Source organism: Pungitius pungitius, chromosome 7 (genome assembly GCF_949316345.1).
Source record: "Pungitius pungitius chromosome 7, fPunPun2.1, whole genome shotgun sequence".
NCBI lineage: Eukaryota > Metazoa > Chordata > Actinopteri > Perciformes > Gasterosteidae > Pungitius > Pungitius pungitius.
In genome coordinates, this window is record NC_084906.1 from 17,447,213 (window position 1) to 17,470,187 (window position 22,975).

The window sequence follows — 22,975 nt, forward strand, 5'->3', positions numbered from 1 at the left end:
TAGTTTGATTACAATTTGTTTGTTCGAACACAAACGTCCACCCTACCGACCCTCTTTAATGTGCGATCGAAAGACACACGAAGGGAAAGAAATGCTAGCTTTCGTTAGCATCAATGTCAAGCTAAACGGGACACGTTTCCGGTTTTCTCCTTCAACATAAAACCCCTTCTCGAAGCGTCAAATGCGTCGTGCGAAATATCCTCAATGATATTGATCTACGCCCAACAACTAACGATTGGATGGCACACAGTAAAGTTAAAGTACAAGCAGTTTGCACGTGGAAAGAAAATGTAAAGAAACAGCCAATCTACGCGTTATACTGAAAGCTGCGGCCGGAAACTAAATACCCAACTGCGTGTGGCTTCGCAGCAGTAGGTTCAGGCTGTTGTTAATAGCTGGGGCTACCCGGGATTGTTCACAACAACAGAGGAAGCAGCACCAGCTCTGACCAAATAAAGCCCCGTCGCGATATTTTAGATCCTCTTTTGGAGCCGTGCTAACGGAAACCAACGTGCCAACGCGTTGCTGCGCGAAGGGGCTTCGTTCTTCAACTGCCATTGTCTGCACGGAGCTAGCTTTGTCCTGCTTCGCAGTCACAGCTGTGGTGGGTCGCCGATTTATATTTAGACGAATCGTTGTGGAATATGGCTCAGCATGGACATCATGTAGCCAGTTCCCAAAAAGCACTAATGCTCGAGATGAAAAGTCTCCAAGACGAGCCCGTCGAAGGATTCAGAATAACTTTGGTGGACGAGTCGGACATGTACAACTGGGAAGTGGCGATATTCGGACCCCCCAATACACACTACGAGGGGGGGTATTTTAAGGTGAGTGGCTAACGTTAGCTAGCGGTCGGTCTATTGTTCTTCAAAGCTGGTAGATTTAGCCCAACGTTTAAATAAAAATACTCCCAAAAAGGACCCTCCGACGGTTAAGCACAGCCTCCGAGGACCCGGCTTGAACCCCGGCGGGTAGCAGCTAACAGCGCAGCTGTCCCCCGCTTCAACGTAACGTTACAAACCAAACAATCCCCCCTTTCTTTGTTCCACTTTAACTAAATCAAACTCAACGCCATTCACGTTAGAACTACTGCGTCTTGCTGTTGTCAGCTTGTAAAGATTGGAGCTTTTTTTTTTTCCTCCTCCAAATCCCTGTAGCCCTTTTTTCTTCTTTTTTTTTTTTAAATACAGAGATGGTTCCTTTTTTGATGGTGGCGGTCCGCACATGAGCACGTTTAACGTGTTGATTTTAACACACAAAAAAAGCTTTTAACATCAGTAGTTCAACCATTTCCTGTGTGGTTCTCGTTAGAATTAAGCAGCCCTGGTTTGACTTTTTGTTTGTATATTCAAATGACCTCAATCCATAGTGTATGGTAACCTTGCTTCTTTAAAAAAAATAAAAAATTGTAGACAGCCCCAATCTTAGTTTTGTCTTAGTCTATGGCCATTTTGATTTGTTTTCATGTGCACTTCCTCCCTTGGAAGGGGAAATGTTTTGGTTTCACACGTATGTTTTCCCCGTTTGTGATCTTGACTGAAAGGTTTTGGCCCTTTCCAAAGCCTCCACTAACTTAACTACTGAATTGTCTTGGTATTTAAAGGCACTTAATGATAGGCCTCATTTATTTTTGTTGACGCGGCCTTTGACCTGTAAAAAATGTGTGTGTGTTTTGAGTTAGTCTCTGCTTAAAGCCGCACACCTACAGTGTAAATATAGAATAGCATTGCATGTGTTCCCATAGCAGAGAACCCGTCTATGTGAAAAGTAACTTCTGATATTGCGACACACCGAGCAGATCCTTGCTCGCCCCAAGTTCTGTGCTGATGTCGTTGCTCGTCCTATTAAGCACTTTGATTTATTACTTTGCCTGGCAAAGCCAAATAAACCCCTCTCACTGCTGCTTCCAATGTTCCCCAGATAGTAGTTTTATTGGACTTCAAACAAAAAAAACAATTATCTTTGTGCTCTCTGTGTGTATCGTAATGCTCTGGTCTCTCTAATTTAGGTCAGGGTTGTGAACGAATATTAGAAGTTGGCACAAATAACATACTTAAACTGAGTTACGTGTTGTCTCGCCAATGGCATTCTGCTGTGGGCCCGTGATGCTGAAGTCTCACATCGGCCCAACTGTTTATAAAGACCGACACATACAAACATCGGCCCGTTTTGTAAAACGTCCCTCCAGCTCTTCCGGTGCTTCTGCTGTTTTCCGGTTCCCGAGAAGGGCGTTCAACTTTGCCCCTTGGGTCTTTTTTCCAGGGCCCCCAGTCGGGCCGCCGTGGACGGTGTTCCGGTGGATCCCTGAGGGTGCTGTGTGCGGGATTCCTTTTGTTTTCTCGGCCAGGAATGCACAGCCCGGCTGTGAAATCCACCGCGGGGCTGTGACTCAGTGTTCTCTGCCGGGTTTCCATCCAACCAGTTTGCTGTATTCAAAGGAAAAACAAAACAGACAAGGGGTAAAAAGAAAGAAGGGAAGAAAGAAAAAAAAAAAAAACACCCTGTTTTTGGCCAAACAAAGGTGACGGCGCCGCAGCCGCCTGGACAGGTAACGACGTCACCCGAAACCGAGCTGAGTCGGCTTTTTGTTTCACGTGGGCGGGCGCTGCTTTCGAAGAGTCGCACCCTCAGGCCCGCGGCGGGCCGACGCGCATTGTCATTCAAACGATCTCAAGCCGACGCGGAACCACAGCATCGTAAATTGACCACTCACAAGAGGCCCTCGGCATCCAGGCCCTGGTCCTGAGACATTTCCAAGATTACGCTGCTCTTTGTGGTGTGGATTATGCCGCCGGGCTCTGAGTGTCTGGTGATTATTGGCTGAGGGCCGTCCGGGCCCGCAGACAGCAGTGGTCCCGGGACGTGTATTAGGCAGATTAAGAGAGGGGAAGGGGGGGTGGGGGGGGGTTCTGTCTCTCGGGGAGATTGCAGACCTAATCAAGTGTTTGGACAGTGGTTCGCCGTGACAGGAGGGTTCTGGTTGACACAAAATACCACCCTCACGTCCTATTAATGTCACCCACTTAACTGCCAGTTTTGGCACATTCTGATGTTCCGTTTTGTCTGTCACTTGCAATACATACGTCCCCATGAAAGTAGACATGGCAAGTGAATTATAGCACTTTTCTGCATATAGTGACAAAACGAATAACTCGGTAAACTGTACGACCAACGTGTGCACGTCTATAAACTCCAATGACATTGCTAATTCTCTGACACCAGAGTCCTGTCAGTTTCCTTGTTTGACCTCTTCCTGCCCCGGTCATGCACCAGAACAACATGTATAGCTACAGTGTGTCCTTAGCACACGGTGTCAGTGGCTTCACTGCCCTGTAAGAGGCTCTGGTAAATCAGACTGGGGGGGGGGGCGTTGGCGGTGTTTGAAGGCCTGCTGTGTCGGCACCTGGCAGCTTTAATAGTTATTTTTGTTGCACGTGGTTATAACTCAGAAAGGGAGGGGCGGGGGGGGGTCTCTGCAACCCGAAATATACAGTGAAACGGATCAGCGTTGGTCCCGAAGGCCAGTGGATTATCGAAGGTGAAATCGTGGGGTGTTGCCCTGTCTCTGTTTTTTTTATTTTTTATACAGCGTCAGCCGCTCGGTGCAGTCGAGCAGCTGACTCTGTGGCTTCCTTCCTGCCTCGCCGCGCGCTACACGCACCACCAGCGGCGGAGGGGAGGGAACGGGCAGGAGAGGACCCAACCCCGGCTGCCGAGGGCTCGGCCGCGCTGGTTGGAGTCATGTTTCTCTCCCCTCCCTCCCTCTGGCTGTGTCTCCCAGAAACGAGTGCAGGTCGGGGGAGGGGGGGGGGGGAGGAGGGAACTGGGAAGCTGCTGGATCGAGAGCCGGCAGAGACCGTGCCTTTTTTTGAACTGTACAGGCCACTAGTGTGGTAATACACTTAAACAGGTCCCCCCCGGTTGTCTCCCCCCCCCCGGTCGTTCCTGATCTCTTCTTTCAAGGCCCCTTTTTGAGCCCACAATTCATGCAGCATTTAGTTTACTTTTGGACGGAGACGGAAATTGGTCCAGTGTCCCGTGGCCTCGGTAACCAGCCTTTCACAAGTCCTTTTTTTTTTTTTTCTCGGCTGTAGCATTTTGCACTTTGTGTTGGGCAGATATTATTATTTTCTTTCGAGCTGCCGTATCTGAAGCAGAATGTCGGCGCAGTGAGAGCGAGGGCGTCACACAGTAAAGGCTTGTGCGTGCGTGGGTGTCCAACACAGCCGGGAATCGATATCTTCAATACGCGACAATGGACACTAAGAAAAGAGAAGGATGATCTAGGCCCTTGTTCTCTTCCTCCCTCCTCCTCATGTTTCTTCTGCTCGCTCACCAAGCACCATCCGACTCCTCCGCTCCACCTCCATCAGTCTATGGTTTGGTGTCTCTTGGGAGGGTAGGTCAACAGTTTCAGACCTGCCATCTCCTGGTCACTGAACACCACCTTTACCGGTGGTTAAGCCCCCTCTAATGAGCCCAGTAAATCGCCCAGTACGGCAGTTCCCAGTAATGCTGAAAAAGGGTTTGATGGTGACTGTGCATTAGCTCGTGTTTGTGGAATTGTGTTGCAAAGGCCGTGGTTTCAAAACCTCCTGGTAAGCGGCATTGTGAAATCGCGCTCTTACCCTCTTAAAGGGATCAGTGCTTATTCTTAATGCATATGTTTGCATCCAAACTCACAGGATTGTGATGAATGAAGCTATTTTAATGGTATTGGTGTGTAGGTCCCAACGCAGAATGCTACGAATTTGCATCCATTTACTTTATTCAAACATCTGTATATTTTATCCATAAGCATGCGAGGGAACTAGGAGCCTGCAGGACTCTTAGAATCCGATGACATGTTTCTGAAGAGCTTGTCGTAAGCACACCGTTTTCTTTAGGAAATGCTGAACCACTTTTCCCAATGGAAGTATTGGCTCATTTTCTATTTTATTAACAGCTTTTTCCACGCTCTTTTAAATTAGAATTCCTCTCAACTGACTGCGGACAGATGAAAAAAGATTATTATAAGATCTGATGGTGTTTAGAAGGACCGACCCCGTTGTTCCCTGGCCCTCGTCTTCCTTCCCCGGCTGCTATCTGCTGCCTGCCAGTAATGTGTACAGTGTTGGCTTGAACCCTGCACGCCGAGAGGTCCCGCCGACCCCTACAAGCAGCATTCTCTCAGCGCGGTGTCGGTGTCTCCTCTCCGCTCGGCTTTCAAATGGCGAGAGCAGGTTCATTGTGCAAGTCCAGATCGCTCAAGACTCCCAAATGTTGCCCCCCGTATGGAAAGTTGGGACATGCAGAATCCTGCCTTTTTCTTTTCTTTTTTTTTTAAACGACAACAGACCCTGAACCGCAGCTGTGGCGACAAAGTTCTGTGACCGTTGCTTTGAGTGTTGATGCGTCACTGCTGCGTCCAGCCGAGCTTAATGGCCACGTCGCATGCAATAAGGGAAGAGCCCGTAATGTTAAGCACGTGCATTACAGCGGGTGAAATAAGTATTCAACACGTCACCATTTTTCTCAGTAAATTTCCAATGGAGCTATTGACATGAAATTTTCACCAGATGTTAGTAACAACCCGAGTAATACATACAGAAATAAAGTTATGTGAAATGACACAGGGAAAAAGTATTGAACACATGCAAAAATACTTATTTCACTGTAAATGGACCATATAGAGGGAAATCCCCCCCCTCCCCCTGCTACACCACCGCCTCCCTTCGCCGTGTGTGTGAGATCAGTATCTGTGCATCCCCTTCGCCATGGAGCGGGAGGAGGGGTCCTCCACCCATAGTAGCATTTATACAGTTTGAGAGGGGGGGGGGGGTCTCAGTGTGAGGACGTATTATAGTAACACTGGTGTGATTGTCCTGGGTTGCAGTGACAGCTGGGGAGGACAAACCCCCTCAATGTCATTTTTATACAAGTCCTCCCTCCCTTACCTCCCCTCACCCATCCGTGTGTCTCTTAGCTCCACACACTCGGCAGCTGAATGCACTGCGAGCCCCCCCCCGTCTCCCTCCCTGCGTGCAATATTGCATTACCCTGTCATTAGCTGGTCCGTACCCAGCCCCCTCAGTCGGGTTGGCCATGACTGTACGGCTCCTATTTATAGGTCTGTCTTTCTCTCTCTCTGCTGCCGCTGATCAGCACGATTGTGGAGATCTTCATTCACCATCTGCTCGTTGACACCAGGGCCGCGAGCTGAGGTCTTTTGTGAAGGAAAGACGCTGAGAATGAAGCACTCTCATACTTTCCTGCAGCTGCCTGTGCGCCGTGTTCTGGTTGTTTTTTTTGTTGTTGTTTTTTTTCAACAGACTTTCATTTTTTTAATGCAATTTCCCCTGGGAGACTGACTACAAGCAGAGTAGATCTTTGGCAAAAGTATGTGTGGATACGATACACGTGATCATTTACCTTCCCGTGTATGGCTTTATGGAAACCACCCCAAACCGCCATAGTTTAGGGGGAAGTAGTTGTGACTTGTCTAATGGTAATGGAGAAATGTAGATGAACCACCTGCCTCTCACCGGCTAATGTGTGTGTGTGTGTTTGTGTGTGTCTCCGTCCGTCCTCAGTCCCGGATCAAGTTCCCGGTCGACTACCCGTACTCTCCACCTGCTTTTCGCTTCCTCACCAAAATGTGGCACCCCAACATCTATGAGGTAATTGTGACCAGGCGCGACAGAAGTCCGGCAGTGTCGTAGTACGTACGAGTGAACGATAACAGCCTGGTTTGTGTCCTTAGAACGGGGATGTGTGCATCTCTATCCTGCACCCACCAGTGGACGACCCCCAGAGCGGAGAGCTGCCTTCAGAGAGGTGGAACCCCACCCAGAACGTCAGGTACACCACATAACGCTCTCCGTTCAGTGCTCCGTTCTTTTAAGAAATGAAACGACACGGACAAAGGGGTTTTCCAGTGATTTACATTTTGATTTTAATAATTCATCAAACACCCTCCGCCGATTGTCAGCAAAATGTGTCGGAGGAGATGTTGGTTTGGAGTTTTTCCAGGCCTCTGTTTCCTGCAGCTCCGTCTCATGACTGGCCTCCTCCTTCAGCTCGTTCAATACAGACCGACGGCGTCCCGTCACGCAGGTGTTTGTGCAGCTTGCGGCCCGTTTCTGACCAAATCGCTGGAAGTCGGCATTACCGTCTCCAGCTATGTTTTGGGATTGCTTTCTTATCTCGCCAGCAGGATTCAGATGTTATCCTGTTGTGGAATCTTTCATGGCTTTCTGTAGTTTTCCTTTTTTTTTTTTTTGGCTGATTTCAGATGAGATAGTATGCAGGAGCAGCCATGCACTTTTTTATAGATGTGACTATTGGCCAACAGATCGTAAGCTCCCCTGTTCGTGGACACGGTTTAGAGTTTTGACGTTGGTTTGAGATGTAGAAATGCCCAACTTGATTTCAAATATTTGCTTTAACGCAACACCATGTATCTGACCCCTCAGCTTTTTTTCTTTAATGCGTTATGTACAGACGCAAACTCCCGCAGCTGGATACGACTGCGCCCACAGTAATGAGCCCAAACATAATCGTTCCCGCAGTCGGTCTCATCAAAAAGGGTTGGGCTGCTGGGGGATTAAACCAGTCCATTGAGTCAAAGTCAACTCTGAATGACGTACGCCACAATTTCCTGTCGGCGCAGTTAACAAACAGCTCTCTGAGCTCAATTTGACAAGATGACAGCGGAGACGAATGGATCTCACCCTGACCACCCCCCCCCCCCACCCCCCCTTTCCTCTTGTTGTCTCTGTGTCCTTTCTTTCCTTCCGTCCTCATCTTACCTCCGTCTTTCCCTTTATTGCTTCCCGGTATTTTAATCCCCCCCCTCCCCCCTCCCCCCTCAATCCCACCTCTCTCTCTTTCTCTCTCAGGACCATCCTGCTCAGTGTGATCTCTTTGCTCAACGAGCCCAACACCTTCTCCCCGGCCAACGTGGACGCGTCCGTCATGTACCGCAAGTGGCGGGACAGCAAGGGCAAGGACAGAGAATACATCGAGATCATCAGGTACCGGCCGCGCAGCGCCCGCCCCGCGCATGATGGCACGTGGCAGGGCACGCACGGTACTCATGTGTCCCCACCCCCCTCGCAGGAAGCAGGTGGTGGCCACCAAAGCCGACGCGGAGCGGGACGGCGTCAAGGTTCCCATCACGCTGGACGAGTACTGCGTCCGCACCCAAGTCCCGCCCACAGACGACGGCTCCAACCTCCTGTACGATGACTACTACGACGAACTCGAGGACGACGACGAGGACGAGGAGGACGAGGACAACGAGGACTGCTGCTACGACAACGACGACTCGGGCACTGAGGACTCCTGACCTTGCTTTCCCACGATGTCACCACGTCCCTGACCGGTCGCCCCCCCCCCCCACACCTACACACACACACACACACACGCGCCACGCTCTCTTGTCATGGACTGAACTTTAATTCTCCCACCTCCTTAACGATCCTCCTCACTCATCACAGCCCGTCCCCCTTCTGTGCGGTGCAAGAATGCGCACTAAAAAGAAAAGAAAGCTTCAGTTGTTTTTGTTTCTTACATGTTTCTTTTTTTTCTTCTATTAGTTATTTGAGTAGACGTTACATACATACACACACAGCAACACATCAATAATAGTACTTTCTTATCTGCTTCGGTTTTTCTGCACTGATAACTGGTTTATTTTCCTCTTTACTCTGCGAGACCCGTTCCTCCCTCCCAGCTTTGAGCGGCACGAAGCCTGTCGCATGTCCAGGTGTCAGTAGAACATGTGGCCGTGGATTGGTCACGCCTTTTCTCGAGCTCCACGGCGCAGTGGAATGTAACTCCGCTCAGAGGACAACAGGCAGGGAGCGTTTGCAAAGGAATCCAATTGCTGACCCATTCTGTCTCTGAGCCACGTTTGTGTGTGTGTGTGTGTGTGTGTGTGTCCTCCCATTTAGCGGGATGTTCGAAGCCCCCCTCCCCCCCCCCCCCCTTTCCTGTCCGATCCCTTTTGTGCTGCTCAAAATCTTTCCACACAAAATGCTGTTCACACTCCCTTGTGCCTTCCCCTCACTCCCATCATCACAGATCTGAATGACTTACGGGACGCCCCATGTACGTGGGGGAAGGAGGGAGGGAGGGAGGGAGGGAGGGGGGGGGGTCAAAAAGGTGGCAGAGGGAGATGTTTATGCTCTCACTGTTTCAGGCGGGGATGCCCTCCTGCTGGAAACAAACGTGTTTATAGCGCCGCCGGTCCGATTTGTCCACAGTGAGAGAGACGGGTGTAAAACTGCAGACCGGAATGTAGATCCCACACACGTGTCCTTGGACTGCCTTCATCGTACACGCGTGTCCTCTGACTGCCTTCATCGTACACGCGTGTCCTCTGACTGCCTTCATCGTACACGCGTGTCCTCTGACTGCCTTCATCGTACACGCGTGTCCTCTGACTGCCTTCATCGTACACGCGTGTCCTCTGACTGCCTTCATCGTACACGCGTGTCCTCTGACTGCCTTCATCGTACACGCGTGTCCTCTGACTGCCTTCATCGTACACGCGTGTCCTCTGACTGCCTTCATCGTACACGCGTGTCCTCTGACTAGCTTCATCGTACACGCGTGTCCTCTGACTGCCTTCATCGTACATGCACGTGCTACCAGTGGCCTGGATGCGTCGATGCATCTCTAATGTACTGTACTTAAACAACTATGCAGTCAGTGCGTGAACCTACTTGATACGCAGCGCTTTGAGCCTTTCAGCGGTCCGATCGGAACTCGAGTTTTACAACCTGTGTGTGTGTGTGAGAGTGTCCGTCCGTCCGTCCGTGTGTGTGTCCGTCTTTATGTCTCTCCTTGGCTTGCTGCTTGAGAGACGGAGGCTGCGGGGGAGACGAGGAGTGAGACGGTACAGAGCTGGTTCCCTAGTGGCGGCTCTCTGTACTGGCATCTTGACTCACCTGAACCCGTGAACCCGGGTTACCTCGGAGGAGATCGGGTTGCGGTCTGAGTGATTCAGAGGGATGAGGGCGGCCCGGTTGGTTATGCAGACTGACCGGGTTTTGTTTTTCAGTCCACCCCCCCCACCCCTTTGGTTTCCTTCTCTAATTGCCGGGCTGCTCCGTGGCATCTTTTAAAAACACGTTACACACACCCCCCCCCCTCCCCCCCCTTCCCAACAGTATTTGCCACCATCGCCGTCATCATGTGTCCGTTGTCTGTGGTTTTTGAGGTGCGCTGAGGGGTGGGGGGGGCAGCTGTAATGGCGCCTTTGTGTTTTTTTTTGGCCCGCTTTAATGGTTGAGGGTCGTCGTGTCCAGAGACCGAGGCCCTTTACTCAATTTTATCTGCAACTGTTGCATTGTGAATGGGCTGAGGATGGTGGGGGGGGGGGCTTCTTTCACTGTTTTGATGTCCTTTGTAATTTCCCAATTGTGGTGTGATGCAATGATTTCTATCTTGTATGTATTAAGTGCTATGAAATATGACCTGAGTGTTTAAAGAAAACGTAGGATTGATCATGGAAGAGTAACTAAATGAACCTACGAAACGCAAATGTCATCACCGCAGAAACCAATTGATCACGCAGTAATAATTCCATGCCTTTTTATCGAGGCCCAAATGCTCAGAAATGAAATCTCAATTGAGACCGAACCCCAGAACCGCCACCTGTCCTTTCTCATTCTTTTTTTTTTTTTAATTATTAGGGTGAATGGGATTTAATTTGTCAAACTAGTGTTACTTTTATCGTCTCTCTTCCCCCATTGTTCTCTGAGCTGATCGGTGATTGCGTCACTGACGGGACAAACCCAACAGTCGATTACAAAAACCTACAAGAACCTCAGGAAAACAAGACGTCTACCAACCAACAAACAAATCCTTTTCCAACTGAGTGAACTTCACCTCGAGGAGTTTCACTGATTGGCTTCAATGGACTGTTTACAATCTACCTTTAATATGCACATGTGGATATTTGACGATCACTTGATGTTTGTTTTTGTTTTTTTCTTGTTTGTATTTTTCTTTTTTTCTTATGGTTTGTAAATCTATTTAAAATCTGAAATAAAGATCTTTATTAGATATAGACTGTTTTTTTGTAGTTTTATTTTTATATGGATTAAATGATTTTGAGTTTTTTTTTTTTGTTGTCTCTGAACTTTTTCTGCTTTCTTTCATAGAAACTGGCGTCAAGTGAGGGAAACTCGGGGCTGGCATCGAGAGGTAAGACCTGCCTCCCTCTTTTTACTCTTTTATTGAGGAAAGTACATGATGAGACGTGTACCCAGTAGTCACCCGGCTGGTTTCAGAGGGTGGTGTTGACTTCAAAGGATTTCCTGATGCTTTCCTTTTTTTTTTTTTCATCCATTACAAGTGACGTTTTAGGGAGTTGCTTTTCTAAACACATGGTTTCTTCTCCCCCCCCCCCCCCCCCTCCCCCATTTTCTGTCCTCTAGAAAATATAAGACTCTAAAGACCAGGTAAGCCATTCCTGTGGGTTCTCTAAGGTTTGTCCATTTTGGCTCCTCTGGTTGCTCTAGTGGCGCTTTGCATGAAATGGATGCAAATCACCCGTCCGTGCCTCCCTTTTTGTGGTTGGTGATGATGAACATTTTATTTGTGTTTGCAGCGTCCCTTTTAAGCTTGGGCCGTGCTGCCGTGTGATGCGTTACATGCGACTCCACCACACGCGCATCACATCAGCAGCGAGGGCGCTGCGACGCGGACGAGTCACAACAGTGGAGATACGCCTGTCTCCCTGTGATCGGATGGTCTATCAACATCTTTTTATGTCACACTGACCTCTGGGTTAACGTTCATGTGTCTCTACATGCATGATGGCTCCTGTAAGAAAACTATTTTCCTCAGCGAAACTTTTTTTTTTTTTTTTTTAATATCCTTTTCGGCAGGTTCTCAACTGTTGGACAAATGTATCCCACCATTTCGTCTGCGCTCCCCGGGCCACGCGATCCTGACCCCTTTAACCATATATATATATTTTTTTATGCTGAGTGAGTAGTTTGTCCAACTTAAATTAATAAACACCTAACAGAGAAAACCGCTCCAACTATGAATAGCGTCTATAGTTGCACACCACGTTTCACGAACTTTGCCTTCTCACATATTCTCCTGTGGTTTGCCAGAAAGAGGAAAGACTTTGAATAACTACACACGCCATAGTACATAATCCTCCTCATTTGAAGCAAAGGAGCTCATATTAACTGCTGCTCACTTGGCTCTAGTCTTTTGCGAGCTGTCTCTGTGGTATCAGTATTTATTTTGTGACTGCCTCTGGCCTTAAGAGGGCAGCAACAGCTTGCTTTTCTTTTTTTTACATTTGAGCTATCAGAGTGCCCATGAGTGTGATTGATTTAAGAGACAAAAACAGTCTCTCACATGACTACTTTTTTTTCTTTTTTTCCCCAAAAGCAGTCTAATAAAGTTTGTCTTGTTTTCTCAGCTCAAATGTCTGTCGTTCTTCCATCAGTGAACCAATCCGCAGCCCCCTTTGTTCTCCTGTAGAGAGCGCTGCCATCCCCCTTGAATATAATGACACTAGAGAGTAATACCAGCCATATATTATGTATTTACTTACTCATATCAAAGTGCCAAAGTATCCTCTCTTCCTTCCCGCTTTTCTTCTCACCCACTTCTATAGATGCTGTAACTCAGTCCTCACTTGTACTGTTTGCATTTTCTTCCTGATGAAGTTGACCCACCATTGGCTGTGAAATCTATCAAATGAAAACCATCAATCATTCAAAACTCCACTTCAAACGACAAATCTGTGAAAATCACCGAAGGCCTCCGCTGGCGTTTCAAGGACTGCGTGCGTTTAATCCTTTCGGCACTTGTGCCCCGAGCTCCCCGGCTCATCCCATCCGTCGCCCAGCGCAGAGATGTTCCAGCTCCATAAAGATGCGTTTCCCGTGACGACGGGCCTGACATTTTGCCCAGCGTGTGTTCAATCCAAATGCCAGTTCGCTGGACCAGAATGAGCAAGATGATTCTGGCATTTGCAGAACTGCCCATCCACGCCGCTCCGTTTTAAACTGCGGGGTACATAAATCTGGATCAGAGCCAGATGTTCCAACCCCTGGCCCTCTCTCAGACTGGTTCACACTGTGACCTCGTCGTCCCCCCCCCCACCTCCCCCCCTCGCTCCAGCTGGCGAGCTGTAGAACCCGGTGACCTGCAGAGGGCTGGACGTCCCGCGGAGGACGAGCAAACTGGGTGAACTGTAACAGAGGGGGGGGAGGAGGAGGGCAGAGAGTGAGGGAGCGAGAGAGGGGGAGGTGGGGGTTGATCCGTGTGTCAGGATCTGAGACGTCTCCAAGGCAACAGAAGTTGTGCAATAGCGGGTTGGCAGGGAAGCAGAAAGACGTATGGCAACACTAAGGGAGAGAAGGGTAAAAATGGACTGTGACGCTGCCGCCATGATGAGTGACCAGTGTGTTCAGGGTTAAGAGTCAATGCACGCACACACACACACACACACACACACACACACACACACACACACACACACACTCAGTAGGATACCTGGAGGTGCGCCATAGCTCCTGCAGAGCTCCCGTCTGACAGCATTGTTTCTGCATACCAGCCACAGCTTGGACCTCCTCTTGTTCTTCCAGGAAGCATATCGGCATTAATGTGATGTCCATAACTACATCGTGATAAACCCACAACCAATGGCGTTCACTTCTTTAAATGTAGTTTAATGGCAATACTATTGTACTTCTGAGTATTTATGTACTTTTACTTTCATATTGTGCTCATACTTGTATTTTGGGTTTCCTCCTATAGAGCATGTTTGTATACCGGTATTGACCCTCTGTTGGAAACCTGTGTTCAACGGAGTCACGTTGCTCGGCAACAGTTTGGTTCCATGCTTACTTCCTGTCAGCTGATGTCTTTGGATTGGATGTTTTTACTTTCACAGAGAAGACGTGACGAATCTAATCCCTTTCACGTGATCTGAGGACTTCTTCCACCTCTGGTCGTCGGGTCTTCACCCAGTTTGTCCTCGTGAGTTCATCCACGCCGAATCACTTGTTCACTTGTGTCCTTTCGGGGGTTGTAATTGCCTCAGAGTTCCTCACATTTTCGGATTGACAGAGCTGTGGAGTCAGGCCCGTTAGAGAGAGCAGAACAGACACATTAACCTTTTCCCGAGCTGTGCGTGTCTCAGACGCTGAAGATTCACAGGCGCTTGTGTTCTGATCTCATTATTCTGTAAAGGAAGTTGTTAACAGTGTGAGCATGGAGTAACGTGGCATTCAAATATTCCTCAGCGGATATTGTTTCCATTTTAACTAACATATTTCTTTCCACAGGTGTTGAATTATCTATTCTAACAAGGTCAACCTTTTTTCTTTATGTTACTTCATATTTTCGTGTAGTTTGTTGCAGACACAGTGACCTATTTCTATTTTAGATCGCTTTAATTTTTTTTTCTTCGAATTTTAATTGGATCTCAGGGAAATTGTGATTCATATTTTCTCATATTTCTTTTCTACCAAACACAATCAATAATGAAAATCCTCATCCGTCGCGTCAGTCAGAACTGCACAATTGCCCTTGATGGAATTTTTTTTTTTGTACTCCCTGAAACCTTTTAAAACATGTTTGTCCCTGGACTAACGCAGCAGGTCGAGTGTCTACAGGTCGCTGAGTGAGCGCTGCCGGACGGCGTGATGCGGCCCCTGCAATCTATATGGTAAGTGGCTCTTTTAACAGGTTGATTACATCAGACAATGAACCCTGGGACGAGTTCAGAAGGCGAGGTGTGTAATTATCCTCAGCCAGAGCTGGAATAAGCCGAACAGGTTTACATGCCGTGCCACCCGCTGCAGGTTGACCCTTCACCCCTGGGTTAACTTCCATCACCCGGCGAAGAACGTTTATTTATCGTAACGCCTCCTCTAGATCCGGATTTCTGTGTGTGTGTGTGTGTGTGTGTGTGTGCGTATTTGCACGCTCCTTTTGCTCCTGTTGTTTGAGTGTCCTGACAGACGAAGGTGATTCCTCAATGTTTGTGTGTCTTTGAGCAGGTGTCCATACGAGTGAGGGAGTCGGACCGCGTGGTATTTCTGTGCACGCCACGGTAACATCAGGAGGGAAATCTATGTGTTAAAGTTACAAAGACACAAGTATACGAAGTACAAGTGTGCTACTGCATTAAGTGTGATAAAGGAGGAGGAGGAAACGTGAAAAACTCAATTTAGTCCAATATGCTCTGCTGGGTTTGGAAACTGATAATAGAACTGAATGCTTACATTACTGCTATTGCATTTGCATAGTTATTACAACCCAATACTAAATTGGAATTCCCATTAACTTCAGCTGGTACAAAGTTCACTTTGGTTGTCCGTGTCAACTAGAAATGATCCTGTGTTAATGCATTTCCCCGGGTGTCATGAAGTGTTTTTAAAGGCCTCGTAGTCTCAAGGTTAAAGGAGGATTGTTGCCCTCCTTGGTGTTGTGGTCAGATGTGATTCAGTATTAATGTGTTTTACTAAACAAAGGACCTGAAGTGGGCTCGTCAGTCAGACACCGAGCTGACACTTCTTGTGGGGCTTTTCACTGTACTCACGGCCCCACGGCTGAAATTGTACGTTTCTGAATGCCTTCGTGTCGGGTCAATGCAGCAGCGTTATTGGATCCAGGATGCCAGTGATCTCTGACTGAGCATCGTCTGTTCCACATGGTCTGTTTCATGGCACTTGACTCAAAACCAAGCAATCTGGATAAGTAAAGTGCTTTTTTGTCCTGCTGATCAATGGAAGTCAGTGTGGGGGGGGGGCTTTTCTATTTTAGACTGACAAATTTGTTGCCATAGCAAAGTTTCCAAGGAAACAAACGAGCCCTGTAAATTGTAGCTGTAAATTGGGATTTTACTTTTTCAGGTGAAATTGTTGTGTTGTACACTACACACAATGGTTTACTGACACACAAAAGCCTTGGTCTCTCATCTTCGTGTTCTTGGTTGAAATATAGATTTTTAAAGTGTGTAATAAAAGGCGATCGGATAAGACGCAACGGAGTAGAGATGCACCGCAGTGACCCATCCGGCTAAAGGAAACCTTTGCTTCTGCAGATGTAACCAGTAACCATTGAGGATAGTTGGTTGCACTGGGGAAACTGGGGGGTGGGGGGGGACGGGGACGCACACGGATCTCATTGGTCAGCTGCGGACCTGCGCCGGCTATAAAGCGGCCGGCGGGCGCTGCGCCGCTGAGACGGTGTGAGGGCGCACAGCAGCGCCGCGGAGCGCACAGGCTCGAACCCCGCGGAGGAAAGACACCTGTTTACCGGCGGAGCGAGTGTGACGGAGAGGGTCTCTCTCGGTGAGTAAATGATCTGTACGTGTCCGCAGAGGGTTAGCCGGGATTTTAGCAGGTTTTTTGAAAAACGAACTGGTGCGCAATTGGAGGAAGACTTGTAGCACCTGTGGAATTAAATATTCAACTTTTGTTGAAAAAAAAAGTGCATGCCTCGTAAAAAATCCGGATTATAATATGCTATCAGATCATTCATTTCAGCAGTTTTCATTGAATTCAATTATCTATGGTATTGTTTTATTTTGGCCGTTTTTTTCATCTACCTCGCCTCATTCTTCTTCAGCTAAACATGCAGGAAGCCAGAATTAAATGTGAATTTTCTGCGTTTTAACAGTGAATGCACACAAACGAATATCAAAAATATACAATTTTGATGAACCACTAACAAAGAATTTGACTTTTGTCTTAAACCAATCCTCTGTGAAAATAGTAGAATTCTGGTTGTTATTTGCGTTTAAAGACTTGACATCCTTTCTTGTCGAGACGTGTAATAAGTCTAGTAAATTCAGTTCTTCAAAGAAAACCTTTTGGAAGTTATAGCAGTAACTAACAGCACCAAAAGTTAACCAGCAGCAATATCTCCTGATTTATTCCGTTCTCATTTCGGTCTGCGTCATTAGAGCTAAAGGTGTCATTATCATCCCTCCGCTCCCTGTGGAGCAACCATCCTCTGATCACTTACATCTCCCCCACCTGTGTGCTGTGAATTGCAGACGCCTGACTGCATCTTCCCCACGCGCCGCCCCCCTCCCCCCCACACACCCCACCGCCTGGCGGGACCATGTGGGTTCTGGATAAGATCCGCGGGACGGTGGAGACCGGCGTGCTGCGTCACGGTGAGAACGGAGACAAGAAAGGCGTCCCGTACAGCAACGTCCTCACCCCCGACAAGATCCCGGACTTTTTCATTCCCCCGAAGCTGGTCTGCGGCCCCCCGGAGCCCGAGATTCCCAATCTCCCGCCCAAAGAAGGCCCGAAACCCTCGACCTCGGAGCTGACTGTCAACAGCGGGAAGAAGATCAGCAGCCCGAGAAGTCCGCGCCTGGTGGCGAAGATCGCAGGAGACACCAAGAACCTGCTGAGGGCAGCGAACCGTCACATCATACAGATAGAGAGCGCGGATGATGTTGGAGACACCAACGCAGACCCCCAGTCGCAGACAGCGATGTCTCTGCCCTATGTGCCCAAGACTCAAACCCCGTATGGCTTTGCGACCTTGAAGGAGAGCCCTCACACTCGCCGCAAAGAGTCCCTTTTCCACTGCGAGCTCACCAGTCCCATCACCTCCCCAAACCCCCAGAGGAAGACGCATGGGAGAGGCGGCGAGGGGGGGGCAAACCACCTGAACCCGGCGGACTGCAACACCTCCCACATGAATCCCTACCGGTACTTCAGCGGCGGGGAGAGCGACACGTGCTCCTCGGCCGAGTCCTCTCCCTTCAGCTCCCCGCTGCTCTCCCGCTCCGCCTCCCTGCTCAAGATCTTCACCCACGACACGCAGGCCAAGGTCGTGAAAGCCAAGCGGTCGTTCGCCCGCCACAGCTCGCTCTCCACCGACGAGTGCAGCTCGGCCGAGCCCAGCCCCAACGTGCAGCGGCGGCTCCACGCGCCCTCCCTCCACGGCGCCGGGGGGTCGGACCACGGGCTCCACCGGGAGCACACCGTCAACCTGCACAAAGGCGGGTCGTTGAGGATCAGCGCCAACTACGACTCGGGCACCTCCCGCCTGCTCATCCGCGTCCTGGTGGCGGAGAGTCTTTACGACAAGCACTTTGACATCAAGAGCATCAACTGCTGCGTCTCCGTCTACCTGAACCCGGGAAAGCAGCAGAAGCAAAGGAGCAACATCATCAAGAACAGCCGCAAGCCGGTCTTCAACGAGGACTTCTTCTTTGACTCGATCGGCTCGGTTCAAGTGAAGAACCTGCTGGTGAAGTTCAAGGTGGTGAACAAAGGCACCAGCCTCAAGAGGGACAACCTGCTGGGAGAGCGGGAGGTGCCTCTTACGAAGCTGCTCTCGGGGGTTTGAAGCCACAGGACCTGGGGGGGGGGGGGGTAGGGTGTCAAAGAAGGCACGAAAGAGACAACACTGAATTAGACGTTCTTGCTGGTTCCTTTTTTAAAACTTATTTTTCTTTTTAATTCCAATGAAAACCGGGGACATCACAGTGAAGGAAGAGGTGGCGAAATGCATTCTCGAGAAGGAAAGTGGAGGCTTTTCTTCTGAGAAGCTCCTGATGTCCGCGGACGAATCATTTCTGGTGGTCGAGGCTGGCCCAATTCTATACCACCCCGATAACGAATGCTCATTAAATCAAGCCGGGTGCGATGGCAACAGATTCGTTTTGACACATGAAAGGGTTTCTGTTTCTGGACACATCTCCCCGCGCCAACTTCCTCGGCCAGGTCTGGTTCAAAGGTTGCGCGACACCTGTTCACCAGTCGTCATCGCTCTCCCCCCCCGCCCGCGCGTCGTCTGTCACGTGTCGCGTGGTTTGATTTATTGTAATGGGACAATAATCCACAGCGGCGCGGGATGGGATTCTGCGTCGTAGCTACACCGTGGTGTTCAGCACAAAGATGCTTTTGTGGATCGCAGCTTTGAAGTGCTGCTACGTCCTGATGTGCAAATGACCCTTTGATCCCAGGTGCCGTGGCCCACCTCCGACCGCGGAAGGCGAGGGACACACAGAGCAGCCACGATGGTCACATTTACATGCACATAGAAAATTCGAATTGTAATGCAAAAGCCCCATCATTGCCATAATCTGATGTTGTCAGTCTAGCATCAGATTAGTACGTAATGACCGTGGATACTTGTGCTGCAAAGTCTCCGATTGTGTCTGTAGTTGAGTAAAATGGACGTAGCTTGATGGCGATAAGTGCCACGTGGAGTTTTCAAAGTGTGCATTGTGTCGATACCTTGAGATCTAACTAATGTGTTGAGTGCATATCCTTTCACCAGAGAAAGTATTCTAGAATTTTGTTTGTCTGGTCACTTTGGACTGATCAACGTTGGTCTGTCCAGCAGCAGAATAGGATTAGACAAACGACAATGTACACGTACAAAATGAGAACCCACTCTCACAATCTTTGCCGCCCTACACAGACACCACAGCGTATCGTCCAGGTAGATTTTTATTTCAACAATTGCTGTAACAATGTTTAAACCTGTTTCTAATGTAAGTCAATTTATTTCAACTAAAAGTACAAGAAATTGCGTCTCGCAACGGTGAGCCTTGGTATCGTCTGCCCTGCTGTGAATGTCCAGGAACACAAGCAATCAGAAAGCCTGTTTTGGGCAATTTCATGTTTCTGGTTTGGGTAAAATTGAGTGTAGGTCTGTAATCTAACTCGTGTGTGTGGCTTTAGTTAAGTTGATACGTGAGGTGAGCCAAGTCCGTTTGAATTAAGTTAACATTGGCATTTGGTTTCAATTGTGACACGAACAAAAGCCCAATATTTGTTTGACCCATCAGTGCAGACCGCCCCCCCCCCCCCTCCTTTTGTGTGCTTTGTTTGTCTCTAACCCGTCGTCACAATTGAATGAGAGCAGAAGCTGATTGCTAATGGAAACTGGTTGAAATATTACTACTGCACTAAAAAAATATATGCTTTTAACACTCAATTATAGACCAACAAACCCTGCAGTTGAATCTTTAACTGCCTTAAACCCAATGCATATCTACACTTATTTGATATATCATTGATTTCTGTTAGGGTTAGGGTTAGGGGGGGTTAGGGTTTGGGGTTAGGGTTTCGGTTTGTCGAAATCTCTTGAGTGTAATGAAGGACCTGCGTGGACGTTGCAGCTGCAGCCTGTCACACGCGGCGGCTCATCCAGCGTGGGCACCTTGATTAAATCTCGTGCAACTAGGCAACCAGCTCTCGCCCCATCTTCACTCTGAATTCAGACCGGTCGGCGATACCTCCGTGTTATTCTGCTCAGATTACCAACAACCGGGACGAGTATATTCAGAGCATTCTTCGCTTCACGCTAGTCTGTCTCTGCAAAAGGATGATTAAAAAGTCACTTTTTGTTTTGTTTTTACTCTGTCATCAAATTAAAGATGTTCTTTGTGTAAACAGAAGTTTACAATTGTTGATTTATGCAAAAAGGCTGCTGGCTTAGTCACGGTATCGACAGTGGACAAATACAATACCTGTGTGCACGTAAATGTGTTGAATGTCTCCCACGAGAAGAACAGAACACTGCTGTCACATGTCAGATTACCAGTTGCATGGCACAAACATGTCACTGACATACTTGAGCAATGCTCAAAGTTTCATGAAACCCTAAAGCCTTACTGTGTGTGTGTGTGACATTTTGTCCAAAGTTAATCATTTTCTATGTACGACATGTAGTATTTTGTAAAATGCATTTGAAAGTTGTGTTGAATTTGTACCGTACATTTTATGTACAATGTTTCTACGATTGTTAGCAAAATGCCAATTATGCACCAGCGAGCGACGATGAGAGGCATTTCAATTACGTCTGTTTGCATCCACAATGAATGGGGGGGGGGGGGTGGAGAGAAAGGAAATAAGGAAAACCAGATTACACTGTATGTTAGGACAGCTTTGAGCTCCCTCCTCTTTCTGCCGAGTAGAGAAGAAGACCAGACATCAAGGTGATGCAAATTACTTCGTGATTTGGATTACTCTCACCCGCTATTCGTAGCTCACTCGTAGCACTGTTGTTGATATACTCTCTATATGTGATATACAGCCCCACTGGGTGGCTTTGTTATGGTGTAAGAGTCAGTGATCTGTGTGTAATCCCCGTTGCAAACATACAGTGCCTGCTCGTAGGATTATTGCATTTTCTACATCCCGCTTCCAGAATGGGGTTCAGTCCCGTTGTTGTCAAACCCTAAGTTTCTTCTAGCATGATTATCATACTTCAGTAGTGTCAGTAATGGATTTCAGTGGATTCATATTGTGCAGTGTGCAGTGTGCGGGTCACCTTGTTCTCTCTGGTTCGGTGCCGACACAAATGTATATAATGATGTAATATGGGTGATGTGTTCTGCAAACTGTCCAAACTGAGACCAGTTTTTTTCATAACTAATTGTTTTGACTGTTTTTAATCACGTGGCTGATCATGTAACATAATGGACATTAAAATAATCAAATGTTATCTGGCCATGCTTTATCAAAGATTCATATTCGGCAGATATGAACATAACATGGATTCTTTAGATAAGGAAACAGCTTTTAAATAAAGGTCTCTGCACAAGCGCACAATATTTGTTTATATATATATATATATATATATATATATATATATATATATATTGTGTATATAGCAAAGGCTTTATATTTTGCAGCATAGAGCAGGATAAATCTGAATTGCAAGTTTTGCCAGGTATGTTTTCACTTACAAGGAATTTGTCTTGGTGAGAGGCCGTCAGGTCCTCAGTGTGTAGTCGAGGCCGACGGGAATTTAGATGTAGTTTGCTCAAAATAGTTTAAATGTACTTTCATAATTGTGAGAGCTGCACACTGAGTGAGAGCTGTTGGCTTAGCATAGAGATGCAAAACGGGGAGATAGACCAGTTGGCTCGCAGAGACATCAACAGAATTGACAAGATGAACTACCAGCACCTCTTAATCTGAATATTGAATATGTTGTATTGGATTTGTACACTAGCCAAAATGTAATGATGCCCATTTAGGGTTTTATTGGGGGTTATGTTTTGTAAGTAGTAGAAACCTGCAGTACACTGACAACCCATTCCATTAAAGGTGTTTTCACATGGTCACAGAAGCCTTAGACGAGTGGACCTTTTGATGGCCAAAATTAAAAGGCCTCTAAGGAATACTAGATGTTACAGCGTTTAACGCTTGTCAAGATCTGGACCAAAGTGTTGAGCCAGCACATAAATGATCACCATTCCTAGAGTCACTGTGGCAGTAGGGCTAAAACCAAGTATTAGCATCATCATTCGGATCTTGTATTTGTCCTGTTTAACTCCCAAAGCTTTCAAAACATATATATATACACTGTATATATATACTGTATTTATATATAAATATATGCTCAATCATCCCTAAAGTCTTCCTGTCTTGGCAGGTTCTCTCTGAAAACTGAAAAGCGCCCGTCCATTACTTGACTCTGAAATGTTTCGTTTTTCTCCACAAGTACATAAATAATGGAAGTTGTTTTCCAGTTGCTTTACAGCTGTTCTTGATGTGTTTCTGAACTGTGCAGGTAGATACGTTTTTTACTGTGATGCTGCACGCACTGACCGCTGTTCTATGGTTATTTACTGTACTGATGGATGTGAAATACTTTAAATAAAGGAAATGTTCCACAGCATCTCGTCTCACGTCATTTTATAAGTTTATACACGTGTTTCTAGATTTGGTTTTCTTGAGATAAACCCAAGGATTGTAACCCATTGGACTATTTGAATCTCTTCTGAACAAAAACAATGTAATGGACTATTGCAAGATGTACATTAACCTCGCCCCAACTTGTGATCATTGTGGTATTAATTTAATATTTCAGGTAAATATGTAGTATTTGGCAAGTAAGTATGTTTGCTGCAACATTATTTCGGTGTAGCTAAATTAAAATAAAACAAGTGTATTTCTTTTCTTTACACAAACACACACAAAAAAAAAAAAAAAAAAAACATTGCATGCAGTAAAAT

The 22,975-nt window shown here is 47.5% G+C and overlaps 2 protein-coding genes and 1 long non-coding RNA gene across 3 annotated transcripts; all 3 read left to right on the forward strand.

The window, feature by feature from the left end:
• The first annotated feature begins 347 nt into the window (after positions 1 to 347).
• Positions 348 to 8,868, forward strand: cdc34a (cell division cycle 34 homolog (S. cerevisiae) a). The gene is made up of 5 exons (XM_037468898.2): positions 348 to 827; positions 6,573 to 6,659; positions 6,743 to 6,840; positions 7,881 to 8,015; positions 8,101 to 8,868. The coding sequence occupies exons 1-5, from the start codon at positions 645 to 647 to the stop codon at positions 8,327 to 8,329; spliced, it is 732 nt and encodes a 243-aa protein (XP_037324795.1). The 5' UTR covers positions 348 to 644; the 3' UTR covers positions 8,330 to 8,868.
• A 259-nt stretch (positions 8,869 to 9,127) lies between these two features.
• Positions 9,128 to 11,850, forward strand: LOC119217133 (uncharacterized). The gene is made up of 2 exons (XR_009956709.1): positions 9,128 to 11,453; positions 11,603 to 11,850. It is a non-coding gene; the product is annotated as an uncharacterized LOC119217133 (long non-coding RNA).
• A 4,373-nt stretch (positions 11,851 to 16,223) lies between these two features.
• On the forward strand, positions 16,224 to 22,636 carry LOC119216915 (C2 calcium-dependent domain-containing protein 4C). The gene is made up of 2 exons (XM_037470138.2): positions 16,224 to 16,322; positions 17,030 to 22,636. Exon 2 carries the CDS (start codon positions 17,098 to 17,100, stop codon positions 18,343 to 18,345), a length of 1,248 nt encoding a protein of 415 aa, XP_037326035.2. The 5' UTR covers positions 16,224 to 16,322; positions 17,030 to 17,097; the 3' UTR covers positions 18,346 to 22,636.
• The last annotated feature ends 339 nt before the right edge of the window (positions 22,637 to 22,975 follow it).

Coding starts and splice junctions, on each gene's coding strand:
- cdc34a (XM_037468898.2), top strand. CDS start 645: ATGGCTCAGCATGGACATCATGTAGCCAGTTCCCAAAAAGCACTAATG. Junction 828..6,572: donor ACGAGGGGGGGTATTTTAAG/GTGAGTGGCTAA, acceptor GTCCGTCCTCAG/TCCCGGATCAAGTTCCCGGT. Junction 6,841..7,880: donor AACCCCACCCAGAACGTCAG/GTACACCACATA, acceptor TTTCTCTCTCAG/GACCATCCTGCTCAGTGTGA.
- LOC119216915 (XM_037470138.2), top strand. CDS start 17,098: ATGTGGGTTCTGGATAAGATCCGCGGGACGGTGGAGACCGGCGTGCTG.